We start from the raw sequence: 13,736 nt of genomic DNA, 5'->3' as shown, positions 1-13,736 counted from the left end.
GAAACGGTCGTCCATAAAATGCGTTGCTGTTCTGTTGTAAGTAATCTTAAAGATTCCTAAATGCATCTACTTTCGGAAGGCCAAATAAAGTGCTTTTGCTTTTGCCTAGACACACACAGCGTCTCCCTGACATGCTGCTTCAACACTAACTGCGGTTACTGAAACCACGCCTTCGTTCTTTGCGTGAACATTTGGGCGCATTATGCTAATATTCCCACATAGTGAGGTAGATATGTGGGGGCGTGTTAGAACGAGCCGTTTTAGGGGGTGTGGCAGAGTCTTAACTCTGATAAAGAATATCTCTTTGGTTTTGAGACTTTAGTCTTTGCAACTTCAGGGATCTTATCTATGCACAATCAGCTTGTAACACTCCAAAGAGAAAGGAAAACTTGAAATCGCATCATATGACCCCTTTAAGACTTTTTAAGTGTGAAATATTTTATTGTGATTCATCAGTCTGATAAGTGTATTAGTCTGTTCATAATAACAGAAATTGTAATAAACATTAACTCGAATAAAATAACATTTATATTTACATTAAAAATATTTTTATTTCAGCTAATTCCCGAGACAACATTTCTCAGTTTTTTTTTTTTTGGTTTAAGTGGAAGTACTAAAATGATTAAAATAAAAACTAAAACTTAATAAAATTTTTAAAAAGCAAAAACTAATAAAAATCGTTAAATGTGGTCATATTGCCCAGCCCTAAAACTGGCTCTATGCACTCAGACATTATACACACAACATCATGAGTTTCTGTAAAGCTGCTTTTAAGCCATGTGTATTGTGAAAAGCGCTATACAAATACATTTGACTTGACTTAATATCAGTCATTACAGAAGGATCCATCCGTCTCTGTCTGTGTGCAATCACTGCTAACTGACGACAGCAGCGCGTCTGTCCAGTGTTAATGAGTTAATGAAGCCATCAGACCATCGTATATCTTCACACACATGAGTGTGTTCAGTGTCATCCGGTCAAACACACTCTTTCTGTTCAACATCAGTTCACTGTGCTGGAAGCGGCTGAGAGATTTCATTTCACTGGCTGCGATGAGCGGGAACCTTCTGACATTTTCCAGAGCAGTTTTTTAGGAAAGTGAAATATTAGTTGTGCCCCTCAGGCACTGAGACCTTCCACACACACACACACACACACACACACACACACACACACGCACGCATACGTGAGATTTGGGGTTTTGTGTGTCGAGTTTTTGTGGCAGTTCTGACCTCAGACTTTTTTTTTCTCTTCAGACAGTTGTTTTCTATAATGTTAAAATTGATACCATAGACAGAAAGACAAAAAAAAAAGGAAAAGTTCAGATACACACAGACAGAATTTCACTGGGACCCTCGTCGTGTGTTTCTTGCACATATGTGTGTGTAAAAAAGTGTTGTTTTTTTTGGAGTTTGCTGGATCTCTAGATCAGCTCTTACTAAACTCAGTACTGACCCACTGTCTTGCTTCACAGACAGACTGATGGAAAGCAGGGATATCTCATGGGTTGATTTGAGGCAGATCTGTGTAACTATTGATTCTTTGCAATAGAAAAATTGATCTTTAATAGTTTCTGTGCTTTAAAAGCTTTAAAGTTAACCATGTCATTTTAGAAAACATCAACAACAATCACATCTTTCCTATTTAGCATGCTTGTTCGTGAGAAGCGTTGCAGACAAATATCAAGCACAGTAAACCTCACAGATAGAAGAGAAATTAGATTAATGAAAGCAAGGGAATACCTTACATGCCTGCTCAATTCTAGCGGCTTTATTAGCACTGCGCTGGCCCTTTAAACGACGCCGCTGCTGCGCTGAGTGATTTTTGGGCTCTTGTTTTAGCACGCTGTGCCCGAGGGGGTCAGCCAAGAAGTCACCCTTAAGAGGTGATAATCCCATCACGCTAGTCTCCAGCGCTGTTTTCCCCGGATGGCATGAGCGGTTCTGTTCTCATGAGAGTCTGACCCGTCTTTCTGTGCCGGCGAGGGGTGACTGAGGCCAGCGCTGTCTAAAGCAGTGCTTCTCAACCGGTGGGTTGTGACCCAAAAATGTGTCTCATGTCTGTTCTGATGGGTCTCAGACAGTAGGAATAACACAATTATAGACAAACATAGTATACTGTAAATAATCATGCATTCTGTAGTTAGAACAGCAAAACAAATAGAGGGAGGAGAAAATACTTCTAGGTTACACTTTATTTTAGTTTCTTTGTTACAATGTAATTATACATTTAATACTGAGTAATATTAATTAACTACATGCACTTGCTATATGGCTAGGGTTAGGATTAGGGTTTGGTTTAAGATTACTTACATGTAATTATGCATAATTAATAGTAATTATAACTGTTGATCAGACTCTACAGACACAAATTCATCTGTCATTTAGTAGTAAACATCAGGCAGATGAACATGGACTGATTGTGTGACACCCTTATCCTGAAAAACCATCAAGAAAACTACACAAGGTCAAACAAAATACAACTCAGACAATAACTACAGATTAAAACTAAAAGCCAATGTTAAGTTAATACTTACTATGGTTATGACATGTTAATTCATATTATTGGCTTCATACATTTGGCATAAATTCCAATGCTCGATCGTAAGGATGTTTTTGTTTACATCTGTATGTTGGCTCTCATTGTTGAGAAGCACTCCTGTGCACACCATCATTTTGCCTATTGAAGGTGTACTTATTTGGGCATTAACCTCTTCTCCTCCATTATATTGTGTTTGTCCAACGGGCCTTACGCCCCCCCGCTCCCTAATCCCACCCGCCTCCTCCCTCCAAACACAGAGACTGCTCGTGAAGGGCTTGCGCTCGGCGGTGTGGTCTCTGAAGCGCGTCACAGCGCCGATGCCCTACAGGTATCTCTCGAACGAGTGGGCGGATGAGAAAGAGATGCTGCCTTCCCGAGCACCGCTAACGTATTTATGTAAATCTTTTTGGGCATTATTGCAGATAAGCTCATTTTATAGTCTGATTTCCGCTCCCTCGTGTGCCATAATGAGTCGTCGAGCATGGGGGAGCGTGTTGGGGAAGAGCGCCAGTCCGTCCGTCTGTCCATCCGCGTGCAGAGCGCACCGTCCTGACGTTCCGTTTGAGGAGACAGGGATGGAGGGGTTTGACGCCGGTTAGTGCTATTACCTCTCGTTATTGGAGGCAGCCGCCTAATAATTTCTAATTACCCTAAGGAGGTATTAGGAGTATTAGTCAGCAAGGATAATTTCTTATTTGCACGCCTGGAGCGTTGAGCTCTCTAGAAGAGCGGAGGCTAATGTGCAACAAAACAAATCAACGTGCCACGCAGGACTGCGGGCTTCAGGGAGGAGGCCAAGATAACGCTCATTATGCATCATGATAATTCATTTAGAATGTTATCAATTTCAGAATAGAGGCTCGAACATGCACACACAAACACAAACACACATAAACCATTAAAAAAGGATGAGGAAATGAGGCTGCTGTTCAAACACTGCCTCCTGGTCTGTTCAGGTAGCTCCAATTACACACTTCCCATGTTTTAAAGCTGTTGAATGCTAAATGCTCCCTTTCCTCTGATCTTAAAATGTATTTCATAGTGAACCATGAAATAAAATGTAAGGCAGGATTTTATTCTTCTGCAATGGAGTGGGTGTTTCATATCAGAGTTTGGGGGCAGTCGTGGCCTAATGGATAGAGAGTCGCACTTATAACCTGAAAGTTGTGGGTTCGAGTCTCAGGTCCACCAGGGATTGTAGGTGGGGGGAGTGAATAACCAGTGCTCTCTCCACCTTCAATACCACGACTGAGGTGAGTCCCTTGAGTAAGGCACCGAACCCCTAACTGTTCCATGGGTGCCGCAGCATTGGCTGCCCACTGCTCCCGGTGTGTGTTTACGTGTGTGTGTGTGTGTGTTCACTGCAGTGTGTGTGCACTTGGATGGGTTAAATGAAGAGCACAAATTCCGAGTATGGGACAATTCAAATGGAGGACTCAGTTGTGAAACATTTGGTGTTTTTACTTTGTGCTCTGGTGAATCGTTTGCAATCATTCCAGAAGCATGAATTAAGAAACTAGAGTTAATTTGATTTTCTCACTCCTGAGACGCATGTTCCCATGAGGACCATTTTTGGTTCCATTTGGTTTTAATTGCAGCGGCACAGCAATGCTCATCTTTCTCCTCGTGAAGTTATTCTGTCCACTGTTTCCCTCTTTTTCTTCTTGAAAGCATCTTTTCTCGTCCCCTCAGAACCAGAATGACTTAATCTCTTGAAACAATTGGAGGAAGTTCAAGGAGAGACCGTTTAGATGTCTGAAATGTAATACCAAACAATGGCATCTTGCGATAGCAACCGATTTTCCACATTCGACATCCTCCAGTGGAAAAGCTTTACTAGTCATGAGGGAAAACACAAGCGTAGACAAAGCACAAAACCAAACAAGACAAAAAAAACATGTTGTGTTTAGCGGTGTTGCGGGGTCAGGCCTGCATTGTGTGTTTCTCGCTGGGCCGCGGTCCTCAGACAACCGACTGTCTGCGGGAGACATCTGCGAATCCGACCCGCCGACCCTCAGAAGCGCTCTGAAGTGAGGGAATGCTGCCTTTAGCCCTCACATGGCCCGCAGGACAAACTCCAGCGCTATTAAGAAACAGACAGAGAGACAGAACAAGAGGGAGACAGGCAGAGCCGGCCGAAGCGCGTCAGAACGGTTTTGTTTCTTCCTCAAAGGCCTCGCGGTCTGCGTTCCTCAGATGCCCATGAGATCATTTTCCTTCTTTATGAGTAAAGAGCAACTCGGTGCTGGAGAGGTTACACTGGCCTGATGAGGAGCCTCTGTTCACAGCACCTGCTGTTGGGTGGGCCGGCGTCCAAGCGCATCGTTGTGCGGTAAATGAGTCGCGTTCCCCGCGGTTCCGGAGGCGGCGGCTGCGGCTAGAGCAACCTTTGGCTGGAGATCTTTGGTGTCTTGTCTCAGTTCGTCTCGTGCTCCGTCGCCCGCTTACGCCTCGCTGGGGTCGCTGGGTCAGAGCGCAGTCCGCTTCCACCGAATTCGCCTCTTTCCTCTATGCGTGCAACACGTGCATTACACCGAAGATAAGCGGTTGTTTCTCTCTCTTTCTCGCTGCCTTTGATTTTCCTGATGGTTGAAGTCGTTGCCTCCGCTCGGGAGCTTTAGGGGAACGGCTGCATCTGCTGTTGAGATTTTACAGGAAGAGAAAATTGAAAAATCAATAAAAAGCCAAAAAAGAGTGAGACAGAAAAAAATACACAGAGGGCGAAAAGCAAAGCAGATAACAGCTTTGAAGAAGCAGACAGACATAAAGCTGCTTGTAGATTTGAGATGTGTTTTTGGACTAATTAAGGGGCGCAATGAATTCATTTAAACACCGTACGCCACATGCGTATACCACGCCCGTGCCAGGCAACCGTTTTCCATCTTTGTTTTATAAGGACCGATGAGGACTCAAACGTTAGAAACTCCACGGAAGCTGGAGTGGCTGTAATCTGAACCTGCTGCTGGGAAACACTGGTTAAGAATGAAAATCTTGCTTCAAATGCAGCGCGGCTGAGCCTCTCCAATGAGTATAAGTAAGGTGAATTCAGCTCAGCTGGGCCACTTTTTTGGCATTAAGATGAAATTCACCCGAATGCACCCTACCCGAATGAAATGAGTTTCTGAGTTTACCTAAAACACAAGAGACTGTCGATAGAAAACTCATCACCGACTGATTAACTCAAGTCTCTCTCTCTCCATTAATGCAGTTCTGCTCATTATTTTTACATTTGTGGAAGAGTGCTTGAACACTGGGATTGACTGTGGGAAGGACAGCGGGCCGCGGTTATTGACTTGTAAAGGAGTGTCTGGATAAGACGCGAGCTTCTCCTGCTCTTGTAAAGCGGTATCTGATTTCTCTGCTAGTTGGGTCCCCAGAGGGGCTGCTGGGCTGATGGGAGCTCACAGCTGCTGCAGAGAAGAATGCACACGTGAACTCTGGAGGTGTTCCCAACGGTGAACAGCGTCTCTGAACTACAGGAGGACGCTCATGTTTGTGCATGTCGACGTTTCGTGATACATTTGCTCGCTTAGTCTGGATAGATAATAATATGAATAAGATCATGCAGATTTTTTTCAATCACACTCACACACAGTTTTAGAGTCATACCAAGGGCGATAGTTGGCGATACCCAGCCCTAGACAGCGGAACCACGCAGCAGCACTGGACAGCTGCGGCCAACAGAACGCTGACTAATTTATGAGCGCAAACTGCACATGTGCGTGCGGGAGAGAATCTAAGGAAGTTTTCATTGACTCTGCAGTGAGGTAGCCGAGGCCCATTGGGGGGTGCTCTTCACAGTTTGAACTTCATCAGGGGCTGCGCTTAATCAATACGCTATCGGAAAAAGAATTAATTACCAAAGCAGAATAAAACAGCTGCATTTTAAACGGAGGCTTCATCAATGCTTTAATCTCCTGCTTTCAGCTCAGGTGCCCTGAGGAATCGCTCTGACCGCGTGTAATGAGGAACTCGGGACTTTACGCCCCACACACCCCTTTCTCTGTCTCTCTCTCACACACATACACAAATTTGCCTTCCTAAACTTTATCTCCATCTGCGCCGAACCCCTCCGCCGCATTCCCTTCCCACCAAATTCCAGTCTTCCCAGGGATGAGGAAGGGTATTAATGTGGAAATCTCCACTGTAGGGCCGCTGGAGAGAGGCACGCATTCCTAAAGTGAAAGGCACTGAACTGTCGCTCGTCTGTGGCCCGCCCCATCACCGATACCCCCACCTCACCCTTGAGCACTCCTCCAAACTGCATTTCAAGTAGGGTTGAGAAGGGGTTGTGGGTGATGAATTGGGTTTTTAGTGAGCTCATTAGGAAGCCAAACAGAGTCGAGACACAGCGGAACGGAGTGGGGCCGCGGTGCAGCAATCAGTTCTGCTTGCTTTGTTCTGTGCCTCCAGGACATTTGTAAGCGAAAGTTCAGGGCAGACGGCTGATGAGAGAGACCTGCCGAATGGAGCCCGCGATCTGATGGTTGACTTGTTGGTGTAGAACCTTTAATTCTTCAACCTCTTCGTGTCTCGTGGCCTAACGGCCCTCGAAAGCCCATCACTGATGCCCGGCTCTGTGTGTAATAACTCCAAGGTGTCTGCCGGGTCTGTGTTAGTCTGAAGTGCAATTGAGGGTGGAGAATCTCCATAAATGCAGGTTTGGTGTGGTGATGTGTAGAATCGGACCCTCCACAATCTTCATAGTGGTTCGGGGCAGGACTTCGATGAGTGAGTGAAGTCGAGTCCAGCGCAGCTTTGTTCCAGTCTTTCCCTCTGCTCGTGTGGTTTATAATGTCACGCTCACAGGCCGTAGAAATCCTGTTTTGGTGAAAATTGATGTAATTTGCTGTAGTAATTATCTTAGTAATTAACTCTCTAATGACTGCGGTGTGAAAGTGCTGCGGCTCCTCCAGTGGCTCTCATGTGCGCACTCATTATTTGCTTTCCGTCGTAATACAAGTGTGTGCTGATACTGACTGGAGAGAGAGAATAGACTCGGATGCACCTCAGTAACCTCTGGGGCCAATTATTGTAATTTGATTTGGATGACAGGCTGCAGGAAGAGTGTAGGGTGTGTGTTGGGTTTGTGGGGCGTGTAGCATGTGTTGGGGTGTGTTTAGGGGCAGCTGGAGTGTGCTTGGGCTGTCGTGGGTGTGTGAATTTCAGTCCTTTCACCAGACTCTAAGGTGGACACTCATAGGCATTCACCGGTATCAGTTTTGCTCGCAGCGACAGATCAGTTATATAGCGCTTTAAACAATGCAGATTGTGTCAAAGCAGCTTTACAGTATTAAACAGGAAAATAGTGTGTTGATAATGCAAGAGGATGATAGAAAACACTAAATTTTCAATATGGTGCAAACAACGCTTCCTTTATAATCACTAAAAAGTTGTCCCTCAGTTCATCGTGATCTCACAAAGTTACATGATAATCAATTAAATTCTCAATGCTGCACAATGAATGTCTTATTTACATTGCGTACACAGTTATAATGAAATGACTCGTGCTGAACACAGCACCTGAACAAAAACTCCAGCGCTTATAGCGGTGAGGGGATTCTAACTTAATGTAATTCTAACTGATCGTCTGTTGCGTTCAAGAAATAAGCAGATATGTCTGTGGGCTACATTGCTCAATGCTGCTCAACGCCGATCTCCCAGAGCACAAACCATAACACACTGGATAGTTTGCCAAATCTGCAATGAAATGCCATTATTACAGATTTAACTTAGGATGCTGTTGATTTCGTTTTTTCTAGCACCCCCGTAGAACCAAGCCTGGTTCCCAACCACGTTCCTGGAGGCCCCCATCACTGCACATTTTGCACGTCTCCTTTCTCTCACACACCCATTTCAGCTCTTGGAGTCTCTACTAATGAGCTGATGAGTTGATTCAGGTGTGATTGATTATGGAGACATGCAAAATGGGCCGTGTTGGTGGTGCTCCTGGAACATGTTCGGGAACTGTGCTTCTGCCCTGCATCCGTGCCTGTTTTTGCATTAGTGTTGAATTAGTTAGCATAGGTTCATGCGCAGCTTCCTTAAACCGTCTCTCGGGATGTTGTTTCCCTGTGATTGTCTTTCACATGGGCCAGAAGCTCAGAGATGCAGGAAACAGCCGCAGCACTTAATGTCTCATAAACTCATCAGAGTGATTAGCAGACTAATGAAGAGACGAGATGAGGGGCGGCGGGAATGCAGCACTACGATCAGATGCTGTTTATGATGTAATGAGATAATTGCCGTTACAGGTAGCAGGTTAATTACACGTGTAATTACTCAAGCGCTTCACACTGGCTCTTCTGAAACACTATTGGCATATGATTATCATCTTCGACCTTTGAACGCTGATGCTCCTTTTACTTTCTCCTGTCATTCACGAGGTCTGCCCCATTTCCATTTGTTCGGCACGGGGTTTGGAGATTCAGAAATCCGCAGCATTCCTGGGATGACACTGACACGACTGTGTGTGTGTGTGTGTGTGTGTGTGTCATTAAACTGCTTCCTTATACAGACGTCTAATTAAAGCATTTTATTCCACTTCATTTACAACCAAAAGAGAAGCTTTAGTTCTTCAGTGCCAACGACCGCACATTACATCTGCAGGAAAACAGCATGGCGAGAATGACTGTGAGAGCGCAGCTGTCCGAGGACACGAGTGTTTCTGCAGATGTGTGTGTGAAGGTTATTCAGAGCTAAATGAACTGTTGCTCGTGTATGTTTTTGGAGAAGTGGTTGACTAGTCTATTAACTCTGCTGCTCGTCTGTGTTGACTATACTGATAAAATGTACAACATAAAAAGTACAATTTTGAATGTAATCAATGATAAAGAAAATCAAGCTGAAACTCAAGATATGATGAAAACATGAGTGGATGAGTGATTACCATAAGGTAAACACTTCTCTGGATGGGAGGGCTAGTGAATGTGAGTAGTCATGTTGGGCGCAGGGCTGAGGTGTGCGGTCTCTGTTTGCGGGTGAGTGCAGTGGTCCGGATCACCGCTCTCCACCGAGAACACCCTCAGCTCAGTCCATGAGGAGCAGGAATGGTGCTGTGGACGGCGTCTCAGCAGGAGGCTGTAATTAGTGTCTTTAAGCTCAGCCTCTGATGGCACTGCCTCCACGTTCATGCCCCATTAGCCTGAAACAAATGTCCGAGCTAACTAATCGGTGACTGCGACTCTCTTCGAGACAAAGGCTGGAAAATGTGAAGCGCTTCAGCCCACTTGATTTGCCTTTTTACTCTTTTCTCATTGCAGTTGTTGTGATTACATGTGTTGTATAATCATCAGCACAGCTTCAATCTAGTGCTCAACTCTAAACCAACTGTTCTGCTTCAGCGTCTACAGAACATGACTTCTTGCCTATGCTGTAAAAAGTGCCAGCTTGTAATTATTATATTGATGAGCTATTTCCTGATTTAATCATTTTGCACTACATGCTTAATACTTAATATATATTATTATTATTACTATTGTTATTATTTTGTTCTTTCTGTTAATACATGTGTACTATTTGTAAGCAGTCCAGCTGGAGGCCTTTGGGCGTCTCCTAATAGCCCCCCCCTCATCTGCCCCCATCTCAGAGGTGCATGATGGGATACTTCCCCTTCCCCCTCTCCTCGTGCCGTCCTCATGTTTTGTGCTGGAGTTCACATCCGCACAGGTTCAAATGGTAGAGTTGCCAGGGAACAGTCAGAGGCCATTAGGGTTTGGGACGATTCGCCCTGCGGCGCTGCAGCACTAACCAGTGAGCGGGGGGGCCATGTAGATTAGCAGCTTCACATGTAACGAGCAAGTTTGCCCTTTCTTTTCTTTTCTTTTCTTTTCTTTTCTTTTCTTTTCTTCTGTCTCTCTGTCTGTCTTTGTTTCATGCCACTAATCCCGTTGCATCATTTTTTTGATTATTTCCACTCCTTTGACTCACTGTCATGTGTGTGAGCATATTTTCACTAGTGATAGCGTGATATATAATGGCCAGTTTATCGGCTGATTTTTGGATAGATTATTGGTATCAGCTAAAAACACACTCTGCTATCAATGCTCAAATGTACCAACAGGATAATGACATTTTTATGAATGTGAATGAATATGAAATGAATGTCCACTGCATTTCAGCAATTTTGTGTACATTTCATTCTCTGTACTTGATTTAATCTGATCTAGATCTGTTGAACACACACTGATCTCCACACATGAGTGTGTGTTTAATTTGTGTACGTATAGACTTGGTTATCAGTGAGTGTGTGTGTGTGTGTGTGTGTGTGAGGGGCGTCTGGTTTCACCCCGAGCGGTCAGGGGCCGTAGGGTAATGAAGCGACGGGTCGGTCTGTAAATACAAGCGGGTCGCTCCGGCCGCTGTGAGCAGTAGGCTATCGTATTGCAGTGAAAATGGAAACGTCAATAAAATTAATCTGGCCACCTTTTGGCCTGGTCTGCTCGCTGTGGTCCACTCATAACACACCACAACAAGACGAGTTTACACTCCCAAACACACACACACACCTCCTCCACTGATGTTATTAGAGCAAACGCCTGAACTCGCGCTCCGTTTGGCCTGCGTTTGACCACCACACCGGTCCAGTGTTGTTCTGAGCGTCTCTGAACGTGCAGTTTGAATGAGCGTGGATTTCGGGTGTTTGCTGTGAGGTTACTTCCACATTAGCACAGATCCACACGGCGAGGGAGATAAAACAGCACTAGAGAGAAAAATAATAGATTAAAACAGAGAGGGGAAGGAAAGGCTTTCAACTGTCCTTGTATTCTTCATGTATTTTGCATTTGATTACGCCACCCATCGGATGTGTTCTCTTTCCTCCTTTTTAAAGTGATTAGTTTAAATATTAATGCGTGATTATTGCTCATATAGGTGCGCGTGATTGATGTCTCCCCAAAAACAGAGAGACGTGCAAGTGTAAATTTGTAGAATATCGCAGCATAGTGCAGGAGTTTTTCAGATACATAATTTAGATGCCCTGAAGGAAGCCTTTCAAGGCATTTTTGCCCAAGGCCAAGAAAAAATAACTGACTTTTAAAAGTAAATCATTTTTGCTAATGCACAATTAATGGCAGAGGAGAAAGAAAATAAGTCTGGGAAGTAGGTTATGAAGAGACCCGGCCTGCCCTCACACATGCACAAGACGGACGCTGATGGGCATAAGCGCAGGAGTGTCAGACGTGATATGCAAATGAGGTACAGGAAGGGGAGGGGCTGCAGGGTTGTGCATTTCTGTTTATCACATTGCAGCTTTTGTCTTTGCAACCGTCCTGCATGATGTCAAGCAAAATAAGAATTTGTCTTATAGGGTTTCAGTAAGTTTGTGTAATGTTAATGTCTAAGATTGTGTGCCACGTTTCTAAAAAGCTCTCCTTTTATCCAGGAGATGGTTTAGACAACAGCGTGGCCTCACCCGGCACGGGCGACGACGACGATCCAGACAAGGAAAAAAAGCGACAGAAAAAACGAGGCATCTTCCCCAAAGTCGCCACCAACATCATGCGGGCATGGCTCTTCCAGCATCTCACAGTAAGTCTCTTTTTCTGTTTGTTTGCTGAGATCTCACACTGAACTCTTACAAACTAGAATTAATACACAGTCATTAACAAAGATGCCAGTTAGATCCGGCCCTCAAATCTGATTGGATGATGAAAGAATGCCAACAGCACTGGGACTTTTCACTGTTTGTATCACTCCACTTGACTGTGTTGCAGAAATACATTATTTAGCCATATTGTGTGTGTAATGTCATTCATTATTAATTTCAGTATCACAATATATGAGCATTTTCACACTTGCAGTAAGTGCTGCCTTGTGTATACAGCTAAATCACAGCCGTAGTGTTACTCACAACAAATGCGAGTGTGTTCTTACTCATTAACTGAGAAGGATTGACCAGTCTAGTTCTGAAAATGCTGTTTGGTAACACTTTATTTTAAGGCATCCGTGTTACAAATGTTACATGTACTTACTATTATAATAACAATTAATTATGCATAATGACATGCAAGTAACCTTAATCCTAACGCTAACCGTATAGTAAGTACATGTACACTGGTGGCCAAAATTATTAGAGCACTTGGCATATTTAAGAGGTTTCAGTTGTTTTTGTTGAATTGGCTATTACAATACCTATAAAACGAACTATTGCCGGAGCTACCTGAACATTGAAAATGATGGACTGGCCCCTCAAAGTCCGGACCTCAACCCCATTGTGCAAATTTGGGGCGAGTTGGAAAATAAACTGTACAGATCTATTGTAGATTCAAAGGAAAGCCTTTGGCTTGAGCTGCAGAAGGCATGGGATAACATTAGTGTTGAAGTTCTCAGGAAATATATTGACACTATGCCAGAGAGATGTGATGCTGTAATCAATGCAAAAGGTGGACATACCAAATATTACAGTTTAAAGTGGATAAAACATTACGACTCACTGCATTTGATATTTGTTGTGCTCAGAGCAACCACCTGCATGTTTCATGAACATAAAAAAAAAAAAAATCAATATTTTCAGATCTGTCAGGTGTTCTAACAATTTTGGCCACCACTGTAGGTAATTAGTATTACTCAGTACTTAAAAGTATAATGACACTGTAACAAGGATAACCTGTTTTTTTCATCAGTTCTTCCCAAAGAACATTTGTAGGGTTCAGTGTAGGTCTCTGCCGGTCCAAACGCTAGTGGTTGAGAGTGTGTGTGTTTGGAGAGGTGGCACGCGGGGTCGTGTTCCATCGGCCTCTCTGATGTCACGACATCATCTGCGGCTCAGGATATATCGATCAGGACAGGAAGGGTCAGGTTTCTGAGGGAGGTGCTGCCGTCTCTGAGCACATGAACGCAGCATGTGCTCCTCAAGAAACTGAGAACCGCCGACTGTGTGTGTGCCCTGCAAACCCTGATGCCCAACTGCAGTCCGAGTCTGGACCCGGTGATCGAACCCCAGCCAAAATAATAATGGTCCTTAAAGGGGTCCTATTATGCTCTTTTACAAAGTCTTGATTTTGTTTTGGGGGTGTACTAGAACAGGCTCTCATACTAGGTTGTTCGAAAAACACATTATTTTTCACACATTTTACATTATTACAACACCTCTCTCCCCAGTCTGGCATGAACGACTCAAATAGTTCCTGTATCAAATGAAGGACCGCCTTCTGAAATACGAAATGTGCTGTGATTGGTTAGCTGGGCCAGTGTGT

At 44.2% G+C, this 13,736-nt stretch overlaps 1 protein-coding gene across 5 annotated transcripts in view; it reads left to right on the top strand.

Annotated features, from left to right (window-relative positions):
* Positions 1-13,736, top strand: part of LOC107665525 (homeobox protein Meis2) — a 66,852-nt gene that overhangs the window by 14,850 nt on the left and 38,266 nt on the right. For 4 of the 5 annotated variants that reach the window (XM_016456470.1, XM_016456460.1, XM_016456453.1 and 1 more), the window contains exon 8: positions 11,924-12,069. In XM_016456470.1, the coding sequence (XP_016311956.1) occupies positions 11,924-12,069 (146 nt within the window). The remainder of the gene's footprint in view (positions 1-11,923; positions 12,070-13,736) is intronic. The other variant, XM_016456447.1, reaches the window with a different exon arrangement.

Source organism: Sinocyclocheilus anshuiensis, unplaced genomic scaffold (assembly GCF_001515605.1).
Source record: "Sinocyclocheilus anshuiensis isolate Anshui unplaced genomic scaffold, SAMN03320099.WGS_v1.1 scaffold237, whole genome shotgun sequence".
NCBI classification, from domain to species: Eukaryota; Metazoa; Chordata; class Actinopteri; order Cypriniformes; family Cyprinidae; genus Sinocyclocheilus; species Sinocyclocheilus anshuiensis.
Note: the sequence above shows the minus strand (reverse complement) of the source record. Positions and strands in the feature narration are given on the sequence as shown.